This window comes from Ammospiza caudacuta, chromosome 24 (assembly GCF_027887145.1).
Source record: "Ammospiza caudacuta isolate bAmmCau1 chromosome 24, bAmmCau1.pri, whole genome shotgun sequence".
Classification (NCBI taxonomy): Eukaryota; Metazoa; Chordata; class Aves; order Passeriformes; family Passerellidae; genus Ammospiza; species Ammospiza caudacuta.
Genome location: NC_080616.1, coordinates 5,805,327 through 5,830,672, shown reverse-complemented (window position 1 = coordinate 5,830,672; position 25,346 = coordinate 5,805,327). Strand labels below are relative to the sequence as shown.

At 39.4% G+C, this 25,346-nt stretch overlaps 1 protein-coding gene across 1 annotated transcript; it reads left to right on the top strand.

The window, feature by feature from the left end:
• Positions 1-1,807: 1,807 nt before the first annotated feature.
• MDM4 (MDM4 regulator of p53) lies at positions 1,808-24,733 on the top strand. The gene is made up of 11 exons (XM_058819300.1): positions 1,808-1,923; positions 5,029-5,107; positions 7,043-7,117; positions 10,223-10,356; positions 11,471-11,520; positions 17,791-17,852; positions 18,598-18,694; positions 20,027-20,187; positions 21,693-21,827; positions 22,328-22,408; positions 23,190-24,733. Exons 2-11 carry the CDS (start codon positions 5,060-5,062, stop codon positions 23,730-23,732), a joined length of 1,386 nt encoding a protein of 461 aa, XP_058675283.1. The 5' UTR covers positions 1,808-1,923; positions 5,029-5,059; the 3' UTR covers positions 23,733-24,733.
• Positions 24,734-25,346: the final 613 nt, after the last annotated feature.

Here is a 25,346-nt window from a genome sequence, read left to right as displayed (position 1 = left end):
TGACAAAGGAAAGTTTGGGGTTTTAAATGGATATAGGTGGATATTCTGATATCCAGAATATTGTAATATCCCGGATATTCCGATATCCAAGTGAATATTCTGATATCCAGGTGGATATTCTAGTGGATGTTATAATGTCCAGGGGAATCTCCAAAGTCCAGGTGGGAATTAAAATGAAGATAACTCAGCTCTAGGACACAGAGACCTTGAATTTTTTGCCAGGTCAGCGATGTCTGCACAGACCCTCACTGACATTTTGATTTATTCCATCCTTAAGGCTTGATAATTCCAGGGTGTCCTTGAGCCAGGGATGTTCCTGCTCCACTGAGCTCTCCTTTCTTGCTGATTAGACCTGAAAATATACAAAGATTTGCATCAAAAATAATGAGATAATGGCTGAGATAGTGTTTTCTTTTCCCAGGCATTTCTTATTATTTTCATTAATATTTATCACTAATTATTATTGATTTTTTAATTTATTAAATGTTGTTACATTGCATAAGATATATAATACAAAACATTTATTGTGTATGTATCGTTTTGTACTATTTTATGCATTTATTATTATTATTTTGAAGTATTTTTAAATTAAAGTTTTATTCCACTTTAATTTTAAATTTTAATTTTTTATTTTTTAATTATTTTATTTTTATTTTTAATTTTTTTATTTTCAATTTTTAAAATTTTAATTCTTGATTCAATTTATTAACCTAATTTTATAAATTTTTATGTAAGTTTATACATGAATAAACGATATAAGTTTAGATAAATTTCATGTTTATATATTCATATTTATATTTAAAATGTATATGCTTATTTTATGATAATCCATATTTATATTTATATCTATAATCTATATTTATATTTTAATATCTATATTTATAGACGTTTATATTTGCATTTACTTTTATATCTATATCTATATATCTATACCTATATCTATATCTATATCTATATCTATATCTATATCTATATCTATATATCTATATCTATATTTATTTTTGTATTGATATTTATATCTACATTTATATTTTACATTTACTTTTATTTGAAAATTTATTTGTATTTATTTATTTTTATTTCTGTTTTCCATGAGGGCTGAGGGCACACCCCCCGTGGTCCTCCTGATATTTATATCTACATTTATATTTTACATTTACTTTTATTTGAAAATTTATTTGTATTTATTTCTTTTTATTTCTGTTTTCCATGAGGGCTGAGGGCACACCTCCGTGGTCCTCCTGATATTTATATCTACATTTATATTTTACATTTACTTTTATTTGAAAATTTTCATTTATTTATTTATTTTTATTTCTGTTTTCCATGAGGGCTGAGGGCACACCCCCCGTGGTCCTCCTGATATTTATATCTACATTTATATTTTACATTTACTTTTATTTGAAAATTTATGTGTATTTATTTATTTTTATTTCCGTTTTCCATGAGGGCTGAGGGCACACCCCCCGTGGTCCTTCTGATATTTATATCTACATTTATATTTTACATTTACTTTTATTTGAAAATTTATGTGTATTTATTTATTTTTATTTCCGTTTTCCATGAGGGCTGAGGGCACACCCCCGTGGTCCTCCTGATATTTATATCTACATTTATATTTTACATTTACTTTTATTTGAAAATTTATGTGTATTTATTTATTTTTATTTCCGTTTTCCATGAGGGCTGAGGGCACACCCCCCTTGGTCCTCCAACCCGCTAGGGGGCGCCACCCACCCCCGCCATCCCCACGTCCCGTCCAGCCGCACATCCCTCTCCTCTCTATGACCCCGCCGCCATGTTGGCCGGGGAGGGAAGCGGCGGCCGGGACGCCGCTAAAATGGAGGCGCGGAGCCCTCCGGGGGTGTAGGGGCTCCTTCCCCTCCCCAGCCCCCTGCCCGGAGCCCATGGAGCGGCTGTAGGGTGAGCAGGGCGCTGAGGGGAGCGCGGGGATCCCGGGGAGGCTGAAGGGGGGCGGGAGGCGGTGCCGGCGGGAGGGGCCTGGGGCGGCGGGAGCGTCCCTGAATTTTTATCTCTTCCCGCGGAATCCTGAGATAATTGCGATTGTCCCGCCTGGAGAAGGGAAACTTCGGGGTGATTTAATTATGAGCCGATCAAGGAAGATGGATGGGGAATGATCCCAAAGGCCTGGAGTGATAGGAGAAAGGGGAATGGCTGCGGGCTCACACCGCGATATGGGAATAAATCGGGATTTTGGGAATGAATCCTTCCCTGGGATAGAATTCCCAGAGAATCCGTGGCTGCCCCATCCCTGGAAGCAAGTTGGAAAAACCTGCGATTTTGGACTGTCACTACCCATGGAATGGGATAAATTTTTAGTTTTTTTCCATCCCAAACCGCTCTGGAATTCCATTTTTTCCAGGATTTCACCCCACAAAAGCTGAGGGATTGATCCCACAAATTTTCTTTTGTTTTGTTGGGTTAAGCTGCCTCAACTATTGTGGGAAAACCCCAAGAAAAGCCAATTTTTTCCTTTAAAAATAAAAATAGCCACAAATCAGGAACATTCAAGGTGGTGGAAGTGTTTCCTTATCCCAAATTCCTGTGGGGATTTAGGGAGATTTGTAGGGAAATTCGCTTTTTTTGTCATTTTAATTCATCACTTTTGGTTTTCCTCCCGGCTTTTGCAACATTTCACAACCAAAGCAGCAATTGCACAATGTTTTCTCGATTTATCTTTTATTTATCCAAGGTTTTGGTGGAATTTTTGGGGTAAAATCCCCCAAATTTGCCCAAAATTCCAAATTCATCGTGCTAGCCACAAAACTCGGGTACAAATCAGAATTTTTGAAGTTTATTTTAAACTAAAAGGGTGAAATTTAAGGTATGAAACCCCTCAGGGACTGATGAGGACAAATTTAATTAATTTATCAGTGACTTCATGATTGCATCAGTGCCTGTTTAAATCCTCCCCTTCAGGGCTGTTTTACCTAAAATTCCCGAAAATCCCAACTTTATTTTCAATATTTTACTTTATTTAAAAGCTGGAAAAATCGCTGTCACCTGAACCCCAACCCCTGCTGTTTTCTACTTTAAATGGAATTTAAAAACGAATTTTTAAAATTCAATTTAGACGTTAATAAAAAAACCATCAAAGCTCGAATAAATTTTAATTTGACTTTTCAGCCCGTTGAGATTTTCAGTTTTTAAAAAAGCTGCGGTTTCTTGGGGGGTTTTTGGTGACTCAAAAAAAGGAATTTTTAGTCATATAAAAGGCATTTTTTTTTTTTAGTCATGAAAGAGGCAAATGAGTCTTTCCTCTGTCTGGGGTGAAATTTTGGAGTGGAAAATTTGCTCAGCTTATGACTCGGGGGTGATTCACGATTTCCTCTCGAGATTTTCAGCACCTAAAAATCTCCGGAAATCCCTTTTTGGATGGGGATTTGGAGGTGAAATTATCCCAAATTTGGGGATTGAAATTATCCCACACTTAGTATTGAAATTATCCCAAATTTAGGATTGGAAATATCCCAAATTTCTGAGCTGGCCAAGCACAAAATTCCATGTATTTTTTAGGAATTTCCACCACGTGGGAGCTTTTCAATGGGGCTTTACCCCTAAATTTCATTATATTTTCTCCCGAAAATATTTTAAAACTCGTGAACAAAACCTTAATTAACGCCAAAATTAATCTCTGATTAAATACGAATATTAATGAGAAGCAGACTACCTAAAAAAAAAATTAATTTTTATGCAAAACCCGGAGGTTTTGAGTGATCAAATCAGCGCTGAAATGGTTAAAATTCACCGCCCTCAGCCCTGAATTTCTTTCCAGGAAAAGGGGAGGGAGATAAAATCCGAATTTTTTCCTTTTTTTTTGAGCCGATTTTTAGCCCAGCCGTTATCGGTCCCTCCCCGTGTCCCTCCCTCGGGAGGGCGAGGTTTGAAAAAAGCGAATTTTGTAAAAACTCGGGAATTATCCCGCTGTAAAATCCCGGGAAAATAATCCCAGAATATTCCTGCCAGGCACAAAAAGTCAAGGTGGGTAAGTCCAGCTCATTTTAAAGGGGTTTGTGGTCAATATTTTCATTTTTTCCCCTCAGAAATCGGTTAAAAATTAGGGAAATACGAACTGGTGAAGGGAGGGAAGCTGTTATAATTTAAATTATTCCAGGTCACTGTCGATGTCCCTCACAAATTTAAATATTCACTAAGTTTCACTCAACCCTGTCCAGGTCATTTTCAGGGTGTTTGTGGTCAATATTTTGGTATTTTTCCCTCAGAAATCGATTAAAATTTAAGGAAATATGAACTGGTGAAGGGATTGAAGCTGTTATAATCTGAATTATTCCAGGTCACTTTCTATGCTTTTCACAAACTTAAATATTTATTAAGTTTGAGTCTACCCTGTCTAGCTCTTTTTAAAGTTGTTTGTGGTCAATATTTTAATTTTTTTCCCCTCAGAAATTGGTTAAAATTTAGGGAAATATTAACTAGGGAAGGGATTAAATCTGTTATAATCTGAATTATTCCAGTTAATTGTCGATGCTCTTCACAAATTTAAATATTTACTAAGTTTGACTCAACCCTGTTCAGCTCACTTAAAGTTGTTTGTGGTCAATATTTTAATTTTTTCCCCTCAGAAATCAGTTAAAATTTAAGGAAATATGAACTGGGAAGGGATCAAAGCTGTTATAATCTGAATTATTCCAGGTCACTGTTGATGTTCCTCACATATTTAAATATTTTATAATTTTGAGTCTACCCTGTCCAGCTCTTTTTAAAGTTGTTTGTGGTCAATATTTTCATTTTTTCCCTCAGAAATTGGTTAAAATTTAGGGAGATATGAACTGGGAAGGGATCAAAGCTGTTATAATCTGAATTATAATTTAGAAATTTGAATATTTGATGTGCTTGGACCAACCCTTCCCAAATATTTTTTCCTTTTATTTTTTTTTTTTCCCTTTTTTCCCCTCCTTCCCCTGGGGCAGCACAAAGTGGGAGAGACCCGGGTCAGGATTAAAAATAAAATTTTAAGGTTGATTTTAATCCCAAATCCATTTGCAGGTCGGTGCTTGAACAGCTCCTCACTGCCAGGATGAGCTTCCCAAATTCCAGCAGGATCCCCCTGGGCCAAGCCAATCAGGTAATTAGCAATTAATTATCAATTAATTACCCCTCACTTGATCATTTATCTGTGTTATTTCCTCCTCGAAGCAGTGATTTTTATGAAATTTAAAATATGTTTAAATTTGGAGGATTTATCCTAAAAAAAAATTGGGATTTATCCTAAAAAAATTGGGATTTATCTCAAGGAATTTGTTCTCTTTCACATCCATGATTTAGGAATATTTTCAAGGGAAAATATAGATTAAAAAGGACATAAAAATGTGGAATTATTGATATTTTGGTATTAAAATATTCTAGGTTTTTTTTTTTTTTTTCCTGATCTAGAAAAAAATCTTGGGTCTGGATTCCAAAAATCAAAAATTCAAACTTCCAATTTCTTGGGGAAAAAAATCCTTCTAATATCAGGGAAAATGTGGTGGGAGGGGGACTAAATTTGGATTTTCCATTGGAGGAAAATTTAGGAGCTTGGAATTGGAACCAAATCCAGAAAAAAAATGAATAAATTGTAGGAAAATACTGATAATATTGAGAAATAATGGGGAAATATTGATAATATTGATAAATAGTGGGACAGTATTGGGGAAATATTGATAATATTGATAAATAGTGGGGAAGTATTGCTAATATTGATAAATTAGTGGGAAAATATTGTTAAATAGTGGGAAAATATTGTTAGTATTGATGGTGGGAAAATATTGATCATTTTTATATATTTATATATTTTTATATATTTTATTATTTATATATATATGTAATTTCTACATTTATCAAATATTTACCATTTAGTATTGGTAAGTAGTGGGGAAATATTGCTAAATAGTGGGAAAGTATTTATGATTTATATATATATTTATATTTATGTATTTATCAAATATTTACCATTTGGTATTGGTAAATAGTGGGGAAATATTGATAATTAGTGGGGAAATATTTATAATTTATATATTTATCAAATATTTACCACTTAGTATTGGTAAATAGTGGGGAAATATTTATCATTTCTATATATTTCTATATTTCTATATTTATCAAATATTTACCATTTAGTATTGCTAAATAGTGGGGAAATCTTTATAATTTTTGTATTTATCCCATATTTACCATTTAGTATTTTTTCTATAAATATTATTTATCAATTTTTCTTTATTTATCATGACTGTATTGATCAGATATTTCCCATTGAATGTTGGTGTTTGCAGATATTTATCATTTCTATATTTATCAAATAAATAGTGGGGAAATCTTTATAATTTTTGTATTTATCCCATATTTACCATTTAGTATTTTTTCTATAAATATTATTTATAAATTTTTCTTTACTTATCATGACTATATTGATCAATATTTCCATTGAATGTTGGTGTTTGCAGATATTTATCATTTCTGTATTTATCAAATATTGACCATTTAGTATTGCTAAATAGTGGGAAAATATTGATAAATAGTGGGGAAATATTTCTCATTTCTGTATTTATCCCATATTTACCATTTGGTATTTTTTCTATAAATATTATTTATAAATTTTTCTTTATTTATCATGACTGTATTGATGAATATTTCCCACTGAATGTTGGTGTTTGCAGATATTTATCATTTCTATATTTATCAAATATTGACCATTTAGTATTGCTAAATAGTGGGGAAATATTTCTCATTTCTGTATTTATCCCATATTTACCATTTAGTATTTTTTCTATAAAGACTATTTATAAATTTTTATTTATTTATCATGACTGTATTGATCAATATTTCCCATTGAACGTTGATGTTTGCAGATATTTATCAAATATTTACCATTTAGTATTGCTAAATAGTGGGGAAATCTTTATAATTCTTGTATTTATCCCATATTTACCATTTAGTATTTTTTCTATAAATACTATTTATCAATTTTTCTTTATTTATCATGACTGTATTGATGAATATTCCCATTGAACGTTGGTGTTTGCAGGTGCTTCCCACGCTGCCCCTGCTGAGGATCCTGCGGGCTGGGGGCGCCCAGGGCGACTCCTTCACACTCAAAGAGGTGGGGGCACCCCCAGGGCTGGCCTGGGGGGTTTGGGATTTGGGGTTTGGGGTTTGGGATTTGGGGTTTGGGATTTGGGGTTTGGGATTTGGGGTTTGGGGTTTGGGGTTCACTCCTTCAGGCCCTGGGAAATGGCCCCATTTCACCTGTGCGGGCACTTTGGGGTCACTTTATGGGGCACTTTGGGGTCACTTTATGGGGCGCTTTGGAGACACTTGGGGATCACTTTGGGGTCAGATTTTAGGGCCACATCAGTGTCACTTTTGGGGCACTTCAGGGTCACTTTGAGGACACTTTGGGGTCAGTTTTTGGGAACACTTCAGGGTCACTTTGAGGTCACTTTTTGGGGACCCTTCAGGGTCATTGTGGGGACGCTTCAGGGTCACTTTTGGAGAAACTTTGGGGTCACTGGGAATAACCCCATTTTGAACTGGAATAACCCCATTTGAACTGGGAACAATGCAGTTTGAACTGGGATCACCCCATTTTGAACCAGTTCATTTCCATCCTCCTCACAACCCCCCCACCCCCAAACCTTTACTCCAACACCCCAAATCTCCCTCTCATTCCCCTGCCAGCCCCCCAAAAGGCAGGAAATGATTTCCCAGCCACTGCTGCCCCACAGGTGATGCATTTCCTGGGCCAGTATCACTTTGGGGACGCTTCAGGGTCATTGTGGGGACACTTCAGGGTCACTTGTTGGGGTCACTTCAGGATCACTTTGAGGACACTTCAAGCTCGGTTTTTGGAGACTATTTAGGGACACTTCAGGGTCACTTTGAGGACACTTTGGGGTCAGTTCTTGGGAACACTTCAGGGTCAGTTTTTGGGAACACTTTGGGGACATTTGAGGGTCACTTTTTGGGGACGCTTCAGGGTCATTGTGGGGACACTTCAGGGTCACTTTTTGGGGTCACTTCAGGATCACTTTGAGGACACTTCAAGCTCGGTTTTTGGAGACTCTTTAGGGACATTTGGGGTCACTGTTTGAAGACACTTCAGGGTCAGTTTTTGTGGACACTTCAGGGTCACTTTGAGGACACTTTGGGGTCAGATTTTGGGAACAATTCAGGGTCAGTTTTTGGGAACATTTTAGGGACATTTGAGTCACTTTTTGGGGACGCTTCAGGGCCATTGTGGGGACACTTCAGGGTCACTTTTTGGGGTCATTTCAGGATCACTTTGAGGACACTTTGGGGTCAGTTTTTGGGAACATTTTAGGGACATTTGAGGTCACTTTTTGGCGACGTTTCAGGGTCATTGTGGGGACACTTCAGGGTCACTTTTGGAGAAACTTTGGGGTCAATGGGAATAACCCCATTTTGAACTGGAATCACCCCATTTGAACCAGTTCATTTCCATCCTCTTCACAACCCCCCCCACCCCCAAACCTTTACTCCAACCCCCCAAATCTCCCTCTCATTCCCCTGCCAGCCCCCCAAAAGGCAGGAAATGATTTCCCAGCCACTGCTGCCCCCACAGGTGATGCATTTCCTGGGCCAGTATCACTTTGGGGACGCTTCAGGGTCATTGTGGGGACACTTCAGGGTCGCTTTTTGGGGTCACTTCAGGATCACTTTGAGGACACTTCAAGCTCGGTTTTTGGAGACTATTTAGGGACACTTCAGGGTCACTTTGAGGACACTTTGGGGTCAGTTTTTGGGAACACTTCAGGGTCAGTTTTTGGGAACACTTTGGGGACATTTGAGGGTCACTTTTTGGGGACGCTTCAGGGTCATTGTGGGGACACTTCAGGGTCACTTTTTGGGGTCACTTCAGGATCACTTTGAGGACACTTCAAGCTCGGTTTTTGGAGACTCTTTAGGGACATTTGGGGTCACTGTTTGAAGACACTTCAGGGTCAGTTTTTGTGGACACTTCAGGGTCACTTTGAGGACACTTTGGGGTCAGATTTTGGGAACAATTCAGGGTCAGTTTTTGGGAACATTTTAGGGACATTTGAGTCACTTTTTGGGGACGCTTCAGGGCCATTGTGGGGACACTTCAGGGTCACTTTTTGGGGTCATTTCAGGATCACTTTGAGGACACTTTGGGGTCAGTTTTTGGGAACATTTTAGGGACATTTGAGGTCACTTTTTGGCGACGTTTCAGGGTCATTGTGGGGACACTTCAGGGTCACTTTTGGAGAAACTTTGGGGTCACTGGGAATAACCCCATTTTGAACTGGGATCACCCCATTTGAACCAGTTCATTTCCATCCTCCTCACAACCCCCCCCACCCCCAAACCTTTACTCCAACACCCCAAATCTCCCTCTCATTCCCCTGCCAGCCCCCCAAAAGGCAGGAAATGATTTCCCAGCCACTGCTGACCCCACAGGTGATGCATTTCCTGGGCCAGTATCACTTTGGGGACGCTTCAGTGTCATTATGGGGACACTTCAGGGTCACTTGTTGGGGTCACTTCAGGATCACTTTGAGGACACTTCAAGCTCGGTTTTTGGAGACTCTTTAGGGACACTTCAGGGTCACTTTGAGGACACTTTGGGGTCAGTTTTTGGAGACATTTTGGGGACATTTGAGGGTCAGTTTTTGAGGACGCTTCAGGGTCGGTTTTTGGGAACACTTCAAGGTCACTGTGAGGACACTTGGTCACATTTTGGGGACGCTTCAGGGTCATTGTGGGGACACTTCAGGGTCACTTTTTGGGGTCATTTCAGGATCACTTTGAGGACACTTCAAGCTCGGTTTTTGGAGACTCTTTAGGGACACTTCAGGGTCACTTTGAGGACACTTTGGGGTCAGGTTTTGGGAACACTTCAGGGTCAGTTTTTGGGGACACTTTAGGGACATTTGAGTCACTTTTTGGGGATGCTTCAGGGTCAGTTTTTGGGAACACTTCAAGGTCATTGTGAGGACACTTGGTCACATTTTGGCGACACTTCAGGGTCACTTTTGGAGAAACTTTGGGGTCACTGGGAATAACCCCATTTTGAACCGGGATAACCCCATTTTGAACCATTTCCATCCTCCTCACAACCCCCCCACCCCCAAACCTTTACTCCAACCCCCCAAATCTCCCTCTCATTCCCCTGCCAGCCCCCCAAAAGGCAGGAAATGATTTCCCAGCCACTGCTGCCCCACAGGTGATGCATTTCCTGGGCCAGTACATCATGGCCAGGCAGCTCTACGACAAGAGGCAGCAGCACCTGGTGCACTGCGGGGGAGACCAGCTGGGAGAGCTGCTGGGACTGCAGAGCTTCTCTGTCAAGGACCCCAGGTAGGGGAAAAAAAAAAAAAACTTATCCACAAAAGGTGAAAAATCCACATTTTTAGCTGAAAACACTGAAAAAATTCACATTTTTAGCTGAAAACGGTCGGAAAAAATTCACATTTTTAGCTGAAAATGGTGGGAAAAAAATCACATTTTTAGCTGAAAAAATTCACATTTTTAGCTGGGAAAGTGAAAAATAAAATCAAATTTTTATCCGGAAAATCTGGAAAAAATTGTGATTTTTATCCAGAGCTTCTCTGTCAAGGACCCCAGGTAGGGAAAAAACAAAACAAAAAAATTTTATCCACAAAAGGTGAAAAATCCACATTTTTAGGTGAAAACACTGAAAAAATTCACAATTTTAGCTGAAAACTGTGAAAAAAATCACATTTTTAGCTGGAAACGGTGGAAAAAAAAATCACATTTTTAGCTGAAAACGGTGGGAAAAAATTCACTTTTTTAGCTGGAAATGGTGAAAAAATTCACATTTTTAGCTGGGAACGGTGAAAGAAAAATCACATTTTTAGCTGAAAAAATTCACATTTTTAGCTGGAAAGTGAAAAAAAAAATCAAAGTTTTATCCAGAAAACCTGGAAAAAATTGTGATTTTTATCCAGAGCTTCTCAGTCAAGGACCCCAGGTAGGGGAAAAAAAAAAAAATTATCCACAAAAGGTGAAAAATCCACATTTTTAGCTGAAAACGGTGGGAAAAAATCCACATTTTTAGCTGAAAATGGTGAAAAAAATTCACATTTTTATCTGGAAATGCTGAAAGAAAAATCACATTTTTAACTGGAAAAGTAAAAAAAAAAAAAATCACATTTTTAGCTGGGAAAGTGAAAAAAATTTGCCATTTTGGGGTCTGTAGGGTAGAATTCCTTGTGATTTTTTGGGATTTTTCTAGGGAAAAAACCCATTTTTTGGGCTCTCTCTAGTAAAAACACCACTGATTTTTGAGGTCTCTTGAAGAAAACCCTCTGGTTTTTTCTGGGATCTGTAAGAAAAGAATTTTCCCCTAAGAATGAATAATGAAATTCATAAATCACAAAAACTTTTGGGGTTTTTTTGGGGGTTTCTGTGACCTTTAAAGGGATTTTTTGGATTTTTTTGCCTTCCCCAGCCCCGTGTACGAGATGCTGAAGAGGAACCTGAGCCCTGCTGCCCTCCCAGGTAGGTTGGATTCCATTCCACAAATGTTGCTCTCACCTGGTAAGTACCAAAAAACAACAAAAAATCACCAAAAATCCAAAAAAAATCCCAAATCCAGGAGGAATAAACTTCTCTGAAAAAGCTTTTTCAAGAAAATCTCTTTGAGTTTGTGTCGTCTCTGTGTGCCAGGAGTTGTTTGAGTGCTGCCCAAAACCCCAAATTTCAATCCTTAAATCCCCCCCTTGACTGGAATCAATATTTTGATTTTTTTTCACCTTCAGAGCTGCAATTTTTTTGCTCTCACCTCATTTTTTTAATATTTTGAGCATTTCTAAAAGTGCTAAAAATTCTGCAATTGAACCTTCCCCAGCTCATGAGGGGAATTCAATTAAACTCCAATCAAAATGGGAATTAATTGCCAAAAAAATCAACTCCACTGGCTGAGCTGTGCCACATTTCCCATTTTTTTTAAACAAATAAAAGGGATTTAATTCCCAACTATGGAATTTTGGGCCATATTTTCACTTTTTAAACAGATAAAAAGGATTTGATCCACAGTTGTGGAATTTTGTACCACATTTCCCATTTTTTAAACCAAAAAGAAAGGATTTAATCTACAGCTGTAGATTAAATTAAAATACGGAATTTTATGCCATATCTTCAGTTATTTAAACAAATAAAATTAATTTAATCCACAGTTGTGGAATTTTGTGCCACATTTCCCATTTTTTAAACCAAAAAGAAAGGATTTTTGAATCGTGAAATCCCCCCCTTGACTGGAAACAATATTTTGATTTTTTTTCACCCTCAGAGCTGCAATTTTTTTGCTCTCACCTCATTTTTTTTAATATTTTGATAATTTCTAAAAATTCTGCAATTGAACCTTCCCCAGCTCATGAGGGGAATTCAATTAAACTCAAATTAAAATGGGAATTTATTCCCAAAAAATCAACTCCACTGCCTGAGCTGGGGAATTTTGTGCCAAATTTCCATTTTTTAAAACAAAAAGAAAGCTTTTATGTGGAATTTTGTGCCATATTTTCAGTTTTTTAAACAGATAAAATGGGTTTGATTCCACAGCTGGGATCTGTTTTAAAAAATGGGAAATGTGGAATTTTGTGGCCGCATTTCCCGTTTTTTAAACACATAAAATCGTTTTAATCTACAACTGTGGAATTTTGTGCCACATTTCCCATTTTTTAAAACAAAAAGAAAGGATTTAATTTCAATTTAAAGGATTTAAGCTGTGGAATTTTATGCCATATCTTCAATTTTTTTAAACAGGTAAAATGGATTTAATTCCCAACTGTGGAACTTGGTGCCACATTTCCCATTTTTTAAACATCTAAAATGGATTTGATCAACAGATGTGGAATTTTTTGCCACATTTTCCATTTTTTCAACAGGTAAATTGGATTTAATTCCCAACTGTGGAATTTTGTGCTATATCTTCAATTTTTCACAGGTAAAATGAATTTAATCCACAAATGTGGAATTTTGTGCCACATTTCCCATTTTTTAAACACATAAAATGGTTTTAATCTACAACTGTGGAACTTGGTGCCACATTTCCCATTTTTTAAACATCTAAAATGGATTTGATCAACAGATGTGGAATTTTTTGCCACATTTTCCATTTTTTCAACAGGTAAATTGGATTTAATTCCCAACTGTGGAACTTGGTGCCACATTTCCCATTTTTAAAAGAGCATTTAAACCTTTAGGAGGGCTCAGCCACGTGTGGAAAAATTAAAAATGAAATTCAATTCAAATCGAAACCGTGGCCGTTTCTACCTTGGATTTTTTTACAGACTATTCTTTTTTTAATTTAGATTTATTTTGCAGAAGAATTTTGAGCTCCATGTGGGGTTTTGGCTGTAGGAGATGTGTGGGTGCTGCTCCCAGCTGAGTGTGAGGGACCCAGAGCAGGCTGGGCAGGGAGAGGCCTCAGGCTCGGTTCCCTCATTTCCCTCCCATTTTCCTTCTTTTCCCTCCCATTTTCCTTCTTTTCCCCCTATTTTCCTTCTTTTTCCACCTCTTTTCCTTCTTTTTCCACCCATTTTCCCGCCTTTTCCCCCCCCTATTTTCCTTCTTTCCCTCACATTTTCGTTCCTTTCCTGGATCTTTTCATTCCTTTCCCTCCCATTTTCCATCTTTTCTCACCTCTTTTCCTTCTTTTTCCTCCCTCCTTCCTTCCTTCCTTCCTTCCTTCCTTCCTTCCTTCCTTCCTTCCTTCCTTCCTTCCTTCCTTCCTTCCTTCCTTCCTGCCTTCCTGCCTTCCTGCCTTCCTTCCTTCCTTCCTTCCTGCCTTCCTTCCTGCCTTCCTTCCTGCCTTCCTTCCTTCCCCACCTCTTTTCCTTCTTTTTCTCTCAATTTTCCTGCCTTTCCTGGATCTTTCCCTCCCTATTTTCCTTCCTTTTCTCCTCATTTTCCTTCATTTCCCGCCCGTTTTCCTTCCTTTCCTGGCTCTTTTTGTTCCTTTCCCTCCCATTTTCCTTCTTTTCTGCCCATTTTCCTTCTTTCCCCCACATTCCCCTTCCTTTCCCAGACCTTTCCCTTCTTTTCCCTGCCTATTTTCTTTTCCCCTTTTCTAATTTTTTTCTCCCTTTTATTTTCTAATTCTTTCCCCCTTTTTCTTTCCTAATTTCCCCCTTTTATTTTCCATTTTTTTCCCCTTCTCTAATTTTTTACCCCCTATTCTCATTTTTTCTCCCTTTTCTAATTCTTTATTTTCCCCCCTTTTCCTTGGTCACTTTCCCCAAGTCTGCATTTAAGATTCCTCACTTCAATCAGGTTTTTCTGGAATTTTCCACTCCCTAAAAATCAGATTTTGGAAAGGATTTCTCCCTGTTCCCATCTCCCTGCAGATCCTGGCTCCTGTTTTCCATCAGCAATTAAACCCCAGCAGCTGCAAGGATGAAAAAAAAGCAGAAAATTCTGAATTTTGCTCCATTTAAAGGCCATTTTTAGGTGGAATTTCTGCCATTTTCAGATCTTCCCTATCCAGATGTGATTCCTGCTGGGACTCAGCCTCATCCAAAGGGAATTTTGAATTTTCCTGTTCCACAGAGCCTTCCTGGCAATTTTTGTTCTCTCTGCTCAAAGCCAGGCTCACAAAGATCCCTGCTAATTGGATTTTTGTTAATTTAGCTCAGCCTTTTAATTAATTAACTCTTGGGAGCAGCTGGATCCAGCTGTGTCCAGCCCTGTGCATGGAATTTTCCTTTTTTTGCTCTTTATCCTCATGCCCAAACCTTTCAAAAAGAGCAAGAAATTCCCCCCAAAAAATCCCTTTTTACCTTCCAGGTGGGATTTCCTGGCAAACCAAGCAGGGAACTGAACAAAAATGGGATTTTTTTTGGGGTGGATCTGGTTTTTATCCTCATGCCCAAACCTTTCAAAAAGAGCAAGAAATCCTCAGAAATTCCTCCCAAAAAATCCCTTTTTCAAAAAGAGCAAGAAATGCTCAGAAATTCCCCCAAAAATCCCTTTTTCAAAAAGAGCAAGAAATGCTCAGAAATTCCCCCAAAAAATCCCTTTTTCAAAAAGAGCAAGAAATCCACAGAAATTCCCAAAAAAAAAATCCCTTTTCACCTTCCAGGTGGGATTTCCTGGCAAACCAAGCAGGGAACTGAACAAAAATGGGATTTTTTTTAGTGTGGATCTGTTTTTTATCCTCATGCCCAAACCTTTCAAAAAGATCAAGAAATGCTCAGAAATTCCCCCAAAAATCCCTTTTTCCAAAAGAGCAAGAAATCCTCAGAAATTCCCCCCCAAAAATCCCTTTTTCAAAAAGAGCAAAAAATGCTCAGAAATTCCCCCAAAAAATCCCTTTTTACCTTCCAGATGGGATTTTCCTGGCAAACCAAGCAGGGAACTGAACAAAAATGGGATTTTTTTTTTTTTTGGGGTGGATCTGTCATATTTTGACATTTCCCCCATGGGGTTTCTTGCTGGGAAACCCATGGAGATTTCAGAATCAATTTTCCTGATTTTCCACTTTTTATTCCCTTAGGGAAAAATATTCTGAATTTGGCTATAGCAAAAAAATAATATTTCCCTTTGGGAAGAATATTCTGAATTTAGCTATAGCAAAAAAAAAATCATTTTTCCCTTTGGGAAAAGTATTCTGAATTTGACTGTATGAAGAAGAATACTTTTATCCCTTTAGGAAGAATATTCTGAATATTTGGCTGTAAGAATAAGAATAACTTTTCCCTTAGGGAATAATATTCTGAATTTGGCTATAGCAAAAATAATAATTTTTCCCTTTGGGAAGAATTCTGAATTTGGCCATAGCAAGAGGAATAATTTTTCCCTTTGGGAAGAATATTCTGAATTTGGCTGTAGGAATAAGAATAACTTTTCCCTGTGGGAAGAATATTCTGAATTTGGGATGGCTATAACAAAAGGAATAATGTTTCGCTTTGGGAAGAATATTCTGAATTTGGGTATAGCAAGAAGAATACTTTTTCCCTTAGGGAAGAATATTGTGAATTTGGCCATAGCAAAAAAAATTTGTTTTTCCCTTAGAGAAGAGTTCTGAATTTGGCCATAGCAAGAGGAATAATTTTTCCCTTAGGGAAGAATATTGTGAATTTGGCCATAGCAAAAAAAAATCGTTTTTCCCTTAGGGAAGAATATTCTGAATTTGGCTATAGCTAATAGAATCGTTTTTCCCTTAGGGAATAATATTCTGAATTTGGCCATAGCAAGAAGAATACCTTTTCCCTTTGGGAAGAATATTCTGAATTTGGCCATAGCAAGAAGAATACTTTTTCCCTTAGAGAAGAATTGTGAATTTGGCCATAGCAAGAAGAATACTTTTTCCCTTTGGGAAGAATATTGTGAATTTGGCCATAGCTAATAGAATCGTTTTTCCCTTAGGGAATAATATTCTGAATTTGGGTATAGCAAGAAGAATAATATTTCCCTTTGGGAAGAATATTGTGAATTTGGGTATAGCAAGAAGAATACTTTTTCCCTTAGGGAAGAATGTTGTGAATTTGGCTAGAGCAAAAATAATAACTTTTCCCTTTGGGAAGAATTCTGAATTTGGCCATAGCAAGAGGAATAATTTTTCCCTTTGGGAAGAATATTCTGAATTTGGCTATAGCTAATGGAATCGTTTTTCCCTTAGGCAATAATATTCTGAATTTGGGTATAGCAAGAAGAATACTTTTTCCCTTAGGGAAGAATTCTGAATTCGGCCATAGCAAGAAGAATAATATTTCCTTTTGGGAAGAATATTCTGAATTTGGCTATAGCTAATAGAATCGTTTTTCCCTTAGGGAATAATATTCTGAATTTGGCCATAGCAAGAAGAATACCTTTTCCTTTAGGGAAGAATGTTGTGAATTTGGCTAGAACAAAAATAATAACTTTTCCCTTTGGGAAGAATATTCTGAATTTGGCTATAGCTAATAGAATCGTGTTTCCCTTAGGGAATAATATTCTGAATTCGGCCATAGCAAGAAGAATAATATTTCCCTTTGGGAAGAATATTGTGAATTTGGCTAGAGCAAAAATAATAACTTTTCCCTTTGGGAAGAATTCTGAATTTGGCCATAGCAAGAAGAATACTTTTTCCCTTTGGGAAGAATATTGTGAATTTGGCTATAGCTAATGGAATCGTTTTTCCCTTAGGCAATAATATTCTGAATTTGGGTATAGCAAGAAGAATACTTTTTCCCTTAGGGAAGAATTCTGAATTCGGCCATAGCAAGAAGAATACTTTTTCCCTTAGGGAAGAATGTTGTGAATTTGGCCATAGCAAAAAAAATCGTTTTTCCCTTTGAGAAGAATTCTGAATTTGGCCATAGCAAGAAGAATACTTTTTCCCTTAGAGAAGAATTGTGAATTTGGCCATAGCAAGAAGAATACTTTTTCCCTTTGGGAAGAATATTGTGAATTTGGCCATAGCTAATAGAATCGTTTTTCCCTTAGGGAATAATATTCTGAATTTGGGTATAGCAAGAAGAATACTTTTTCCCTTAGGGAAGAATGTTGTGAATTTGGCCATAGCAAAAAAAATCGTTTTTCCCTTAGAGAAGAATTGTGAATTTGGCCATAGCAAGAAGAATACTTTTTCCCTTTGGGAAGAATATAGTGAATTTTCCTCCATCTGCTTCTCCCCACATTCCCCCATCCCCCCGAGCAGCCCAGCCTGACGTGCAGAGCCCCCAGCAGTGCCCAGCCCGCCTGGTTGTGTGCCTGGCCCAGCCCCTGTGTGCTGTGAGAGTGGGAATTCCCAGGGAAGGCTTTTCCTTGTGTTTTGCCTGCCATCTGCAGATGCTGCACAGACTCTCCCAAAGGAGCAGAGCGTCGCTAAGCCCAGCCCAGACCAGCTGCAGGTAAACCCCACTGCCCAGTGGGTTCTTTTCTTGTACAGAGCCGCCCCTTCTCTGTACCTCTGCATGGTGGACTGCCAGAACTTTTTGGTTGGTTTTTTTTTTGTTGTTGTGCTGCTCCTCACCTTTTTTTTTCCTGAAAAAAAAAAGAAATCCCCCAAAATGTAAAAAGTTCTGGAATCCACAGAGCAGGGACAGAGCCACCCTTCTCTGTTCTCTCCTCGTGACAGAGTGCCAGTCTCTGAGCGTGTTGTTCTGGGGTGCAGCACTTCCAGCCCTCAGCTTCTCCAGCCCTGGTTTTTTTCCTGCTTTTCCCCCCCCTCTTTTCGTCCCACTAGGAATTGCCAATGAAATAATTCACTGTGCCTAGTTAGGATTTGTTTCCAGCAGCTTTTCAGGCAGAGGTGAAAACCGAGGAAAAATCTTGGTGTCTCCAAAGTTTTTTTCCAGGTGTGGTTTGGGGTGTGATGAAGGCTGGGAGGTGTCAGAGAGTCACAAAATCAACTTTTACTGCATGAAAAACACCAACTTTAGGATTTTTGCCAAGCTGAAGATTTTTCCTTGGTTGTTCCTGCTGATTCCAGAGGCTTTAAAGAGAAATAAAATAGTTTGTAGTTTTTATTCCGAATTATTTCCTCTTCCTACCTGCTTGGTCTCATCCTGCAGCTGGTGCCTGGGGATGGAAGTGCTGCATCCCCTTGTCCCTGCAAGCTCTGCTGGGCTCATTCCTGCATTTTCCTTCCTGCAGCTCAGCCAGGAGGAAGGATCTGACTCTGGGATCCTGGAGGGTGACAGCAAAACCTCGGCTCCTGCTACCTCAGAGCCCAAATGTGACACTTGTGAAGGTGAGGGACAAATTTCTGCATTATCACAATGTTTGCAGACGTGTGGCACGCACAGCAGCAAAATGCTGGAGGAGGGAGTTGGGAGACTCAAAAAACCCCTGGTTTGGAATAGAATCATTAAAAATTTTGGTGCTAAAGTTTGGGGCTCTGGGATGGTGGAGTGACAGGAGAACCTCAGCTCCTGCTACCTTAGAGCCCAAATGTGACGCTTGTGAAGGTGAGGGACAAATTTCTGCATTATCACAATGTTTGCAGACGTGTGGCACGCACAGCAGCGAAATGCTGGAGGAGGGAGTTGGGAGACTGAAAAAACCCCTGGTTTGGAATAGAATCATTAAAAATCTTGGTGCTAAAAATTGGGGCTCTGGGATGGTGGAGTGACAGCAAAACCTCGGCTCCTGCTACCTCAGAGCCCAAATGTGACACTTGTGAAGGTGAGGGACAAATTTCTGCATTATCACAGCACTTACAAGCCACCTGTGTGGGACACACAACAGCAGAATGCTGGAGGAGGGACTCAAAAAACTTCTGGTTTGGAATAGAATAATTAAAAATCTCTCTGCTGAAAACTGAGAAATTTCAAAGTTCACCACAAGTATTTTCTTAATGTCTGGTCATAAATAAATGCTCTGAATGCAGTGGCAGGTTAAGCCCCCAAATCCCATCTCTCACTGAGTAATGTCATGAGAAAAAAATCTTCCAGACCTTGCTGGAGGGTGTTTAAAATGCTGGAATTTATCTTTGGATCCATCCCCCTTCCCAAGGGAGGCTCCTGAGCTCACAGAACCCGGGCTGGGCTGGCTGCAGTCATTCCCTGCAAACCAAGCAGGGAACTGAATAAAAATGGGAATTTTTGGGTGGATCTGTCATATTTTGACATTTTCCCCATGGGACTTTTTTGTTGCATCACTTGTGGAGAGTTCACAAATTTTGGGAGCAATTTTCCTGGTTTTCTACTTTTTATTCTCTCTTTTCAATGAACCTCAGTTGGAAAAGCAGCTCCTTGTTTCCAGCTCAAATGGGAGAGCTGGAAATTCCCTGAATTTACAAACCAGCCTTGGAAAATTCCCTGGATTTACAAACCAGCCTTGGAAACCCTTGGAAAATTCTCTGGATTTACAAACCAGCCTTGGCTGTGCCTTGGAAACTCCAGGCACTGGAGGGAGGGAGGGTGATCCAAGGTGATCCTGGAATGCTCAGTTTGGGATCCCAGGATCCAAACCCCAGAGCTCTCAGCCTGATGCAAAAAGTAAAAAATTCAGATTTCAGCCCAATTTTTGTCTCTGCTGGTGTCTCTTACCCAATGACTTGGACTGTGCTTGGCTCTTGCAGACAGTGATTTGATAGAAAACCTCTCCAAAAGCAAAAAGCCCAAGCTGGACCTGGTTTTTGAGGAGTGGGATGTGGCTGGGCTGCCATGGTGGTTTTTGGGGAATCTCAGAAGCAATTACAAATCCAGGAGTAATGGATCCACGGATATTCAGACTAACCAGGTGTGTAAAAAGATTGTCTTCTTTATCTCCTCTTTCGGCTGTCAAGGAAATAAAATATTCAGGTTTTTTCTCCCTTTTCCCTTCCCACTCCAGGATTTCCAGCCTTTTTCCCCACTCTGGGCCTTTCCCATTGGGTGGTTGGTGAATTTTATGTTTTTTAAATCAACTAAACTCTTTTCTCAGGGCCCTCAGAGGTGCCTGGATTTCAGGAGTTGCCCCTTTTTTTATTGGGGTGAACGTTGTAGGGTGGTGGCTGAGCTGGAAGAGGTGGAAGTTGGAAAAAAGGAAAATGGTGAGGTGGAAATTGGGAAAAGGTTGGGAAAAGGAAAATTTGTGAGGTGAAAATTGGGAAAAGGGAATCTGTGAGGTGAAAATTTTAAAAATGGAAACCTGTGAGGTGGAAGTTGGGAAAAGATTGGGAAAAGGGGAACTTGTGAGGTGGAAATTGGAACATTGTAGGGTGGTGGCTGAGCTGGAAGAGGTGGAAATTGGAAAAAGGGAAAATGGTGAGGTGGAAATTGGGAAAAGGGAATCTGAGGTGAAAATTTTAAAAATGGAATCCTGTGAGGTGGAAATTGGGAAAAGATTGGGAAAAGGGGAACTTGTGAGGTGGAAATTGGAAAAAAAGGGGAATCTGTGAGGGGAAAATTTTAAAAATGGAAGCCTGTGAGGTGTGAATTGGGAAAAGGAGGGCCTCTTAGGGGGGAATTGGAAAAACAGGAATCTGTGAGGTAAAAATTTAAAAAATGAAAGCTTGTGAGGTAGAAATTGGGAAAAGATTGGGAAAAGGGGAACTTGTGAGGTGGAAATTGGAAAAGGGGGGAACTTGAGAGGTGGAAATTGGAAAAAGAGAAGCCTGTGAGGTGGAAATTGAAAAAAAGGGGAATCTGTGAGGGGAAAATTTTAAAAATGGAAGCTTTTAAGGTGTGAATTGGGAAAAGGAGGGCCTGGGAGGTGGAAATTGGAAAAAATTGCAATCTATGAGGTGAAAATCTTTAAAATAGAAACATGTGAGGAGGAAATTGGAAAAAGAGGGAACTTACGTGGTGGAAATTGAGGAAAGGTTGCAAAAGGGGAGCCTGTTAGGTGGGATTTGGACAAAAGAGAATCTGTGAGGTGAAAATTTTAAAAATGGAAACCTGAGGTGGGAATTAGGAAAAGGAGGGCCTGTGAGAAAGTAATTGGAAGAAGAGAAGCCTTTGAGGTGGAAATTGGAGAAAGGGGAACTTGTGAGGTGGAAATTGGGAAAAACTGAGTTGGTGAGGGAGAAAGAAGGAACTTCTGAGGTAGAAATTGGAAAAAAGGGAATCTGTGAGGGGAAAATTTTAAAAATGGAGGCCTGTGAAGTGGAAATTGAGAAAAAGGGGACCTGTGAGGCAGAAATTTTCAGAACGAATGTCTGAGGGCAGTGAGGTGCCTGGGGTTTTGGAGGTTGTTGGAGAGGAAAATGGGACAGGGATGTGGAGCTGCTCCTAAATGATTTTTCCTGGTTTTTTTCCCCTCAGGACATCGACACTGCCATAGTTTCAGACACCACTGATGACCTGTGGTTCCTCAATGAGTGTCCCCTGGACCAGGGCACTGCTGGGCTCAAGGTGGAAGTGTTGGACTGTGAGGAGGTCACAGAAGGTGACACCAAGGTACCTCTGGCACAGTTTTCTCTGTTTTAATTCATCTCATGCTGCCCTTGGAAAGGCTAAATCCTGTTTAGAAAAGGCTGTCACCATTCCTCATGTGTTTGATGGTTTTCCTGCTTGGGTTTTGGTTTAAATTCAATTTTTCAAGGCATAAAATCAATTGAAAATGAGTTAAACTTCTCGCAGCGACTTAAGTGGGTTTCTAACCAATATCTGCAAGAGTTATAAATCAAAAACCATGGAATTAAGTTTAGAAAAGGCTTTTAAAAATTGAGTCCAGCTAAAGACTCAAAGAGGAGAATCTGATCATGGTAAACCACCAAAAGTTACCAACATTATGCAAAAGAACCATTGCAAAAACAGTTTTTAATTCACTTTTAGAAGTGATTTAATGAGCAGGGTGATGCTGTAATCATTTATTTGGGAATTGCAGCACCAGGCAAATTATAAATAGGGAATATTCCAACATTTCCACCTCTGACAATGCTTTCCTGGATTTCCAGGTACCTGAGGATGTGTGCTTGGATGAGCTGGAGGATTCCCAGTGCCTGAGTGATGACACGGACACAGAGGCTGCTTCTGAGGTGGGAATTCCTTGGGATCACCTGGGGCTGGAAGGGCTCATCCCACATCTGCTGCTGGTTTTGGGGTGGGAAAAGCTGATTTTCTTGTGGGTTTCCAAAAAGAAAAAGTGGCTGGGTGAAGTTATGTTGATACCCAGGCATGATTTAATAAGATTTTAATTGCATGTTGTCCTCTGGATGGAAATCTGGAGGATTGTCCTTGGAAGGAACTTAGAAATCTCAAGTAGCACTTTATAGTCACTCAAAAAGTCAGAATTTTAATGGTTTTTAGCAGAATTGTAATGGTTTTAGCAGAATTTTCCAGCCTGGAATAAATGGGCGTGTCCCTGACTTTGGACAGCTGAGTCCTGGCTCTGCGCTTGCGCACTTGTCCTGCCCTTTTCTGTGAGGTAATTAATTAATTAATCCATTAATTGTGCAGATTTAAAGCTGGTAAGTGATGAGTGAGCCTGGAAAATAAATTCATACCATATTCCAGGAGCTCTCCCCTTGAATTTTGAGCAAAATATTTAAAATTCTTTTAAAATTAAATAAAAATAAGCTGCCCCAACTTAGATTCTTCCAGAGGGCTGGGAGAGAGGAAGGAGAGGAATTCACGAGGGACAGATCTGGGATGAATCAATCCCAAGCCACAAAATGTTGATTTTCCAGCTTATAAATCACTCATAAATAAATTTTTTTTAACGAGACTTCCTTGCTACTTTTCCCACATGGCTAAAATGAGGAATACCCAAAAAATAAATTGATTTTTTGCTGGAATTCTTTGCCTTAAATCCCTCAGGATTGCTGGCAATGCTCCAAGTGCAGGAAATTTAACTCCCCGGGAAAAAGGTACTGCTTCCGCTGCTGGGCCCTGCGCAAGGACTGGTACAGGGACTGCCCCAAACTGCCCCATTCCCTGTCCCTTTCCAACATCAGTTCCATGGAAAGCCAGGAGCAGGATGAAGGGATGGACGTCCCAGACTGCAGGAGGACGATCTCAGCCCCGGCTGGCCAACCCAAACACGTTTTCCTGGGAGAAAACAAACCCCACGTGGATCCAGGCGGCTCCATCGAGTGCTTGGATTTGGCACAGGAGGGGAAAAATCGGGATTTTGCCAAGCTGAAGAAAGAGGAGGAGGTGGAATCTTTGGAGAGCATCAAAACCCTGCTGAATCCCTGCTTCCTGTGCCAGCACAGGCCTCGGGATGGGAATATTGTCCACGGAAGGACTGCTCACCTGGTGGCCTGCTTCAGGTGTGCCAGGATGCTGAAGAAGAAGAGATCGCCGTGTCCTGTGTGCAGGAAGGAGATCAAGATGGTCATCAGGATCTTCATGGGGTAGGGAGGATTTCTGCCCCTAAAGTAACCCCAAAATCTGGAATTTTTGCACTCAAATCCCCATTTAAGTGTGTGCAGAAAGGAGATCATGATGGTCATCAGGATCTTCATGAAATAACCCCAAAATCTGGATTTTTGCACTCAAACCTCTATTACGGCATGTGCAGGAAGGAGATCACGATGGTCATCAAGATCTTCATAACACCAAAATCTGGATTTTTGCACTCAAATCCCAATTTCAGTGTGTGCAGAAAGGAGATCGTGATGGTCATCAGGATCTTCTTAAAATAACCCCAAAATTTGGATTTTTGCACTCAAATCCCAGTTTCAGTGTGTGCAGAAAGGAGATCAGGATGGCCATCGGGATCTTCATGGCCTAGCAGGACCTTCTAGTATTAAAATAACCCCAAAAGTAGGTGTTTTTGCACAAAAACCCCAATTCCAGAGTTTGGTCTGCAGGATCAAGATGGCCATCAGGATCTTTATGGGATAGCAGGACCTTGTGCACCTAAAATAACCCCAAAATGAAGATTTTTGCACTCAAACCCCGATTCCAGAGCTCAGCCAGTGAAACCAAAGAGTACCAAGATTTAATCCCACCAAGAATCCTCTTCAGGATCCACTTTTCCATGGAATTCACCTCGAGATCAAAACCCCAGCTTGGAAATTTTCCCCATTTCCCATTGGGATTCTTTCTCCTGACCAAGAACAGCAGATTTGGGAAAAAATGAAACCTTTGGAATGTTTTATTTCCCCATAAATCCCGACTTGTGCAATTCCTTTGGAACTGAGAGTTAAAAACAGAAATAAATATTTATGGTGGGTGGCCAGGGGATTTGTTTTGGAGAGAAGAAGAAGAAGAACTTTATTCCTAATTTTTTTATTAAGGTCGGCAGGGTGAAGAATTCCTTGCTTGCAGATGGGAAATAAATCTATGTTTATAATCCACACCTCTCAGGTCACAAATGAGATGTAATAATAATAATAATGTTATATTTTTCTTTCTTTTTGGGCTCCTTATTTTCTATTTCTTCTCTTTTTTGTATACTTAAATCTATTCTGTGTCACCTCTGTCCAGCAGGATTCAATTCCAGCAGCTTTGGGATATTTTGGGATGTTCCACCTGCCCTCACCCATCCTTTAGGCTAAAACAATCATCATTTTTGAGTGATTTGAAAACTGGCTTAAAAATTAAACACATTGTTTTGAGGGATAAAATAATTCCTTTAAAGCCCCATTTGCACCCTTTTGAGGCAGATTTTTTTCCCTCTTTTGAGGCAGATTTTTTTCCCCCTTTCCAAGCATTTTTCCCTCTTTCCAAGCAATTTTTTCCCATTTCCAGGCAAAAATTTTCCCCCTTTTCAGGCAGATTTTTCCCCTTTTCAAATACATGTTTTCCTTTTTCCAGGCAGATTTTCCCCTCTTTTCAGACAGATATTTTCCTCCTTTCCAGGCAGACTTTTCCCCCTTTTTAGGAAATTTTTTCCCCATCCAATGTTTGCTGAGTCCCTCAGGAATGGCAGCGGCAAATCCTCTGGATGTGAACCTTTGTTCTCCAGCCCATTTCCAGTCCCATTTCCTGACATTCCCATGGGATCACCCACCCCACCCCATCCCT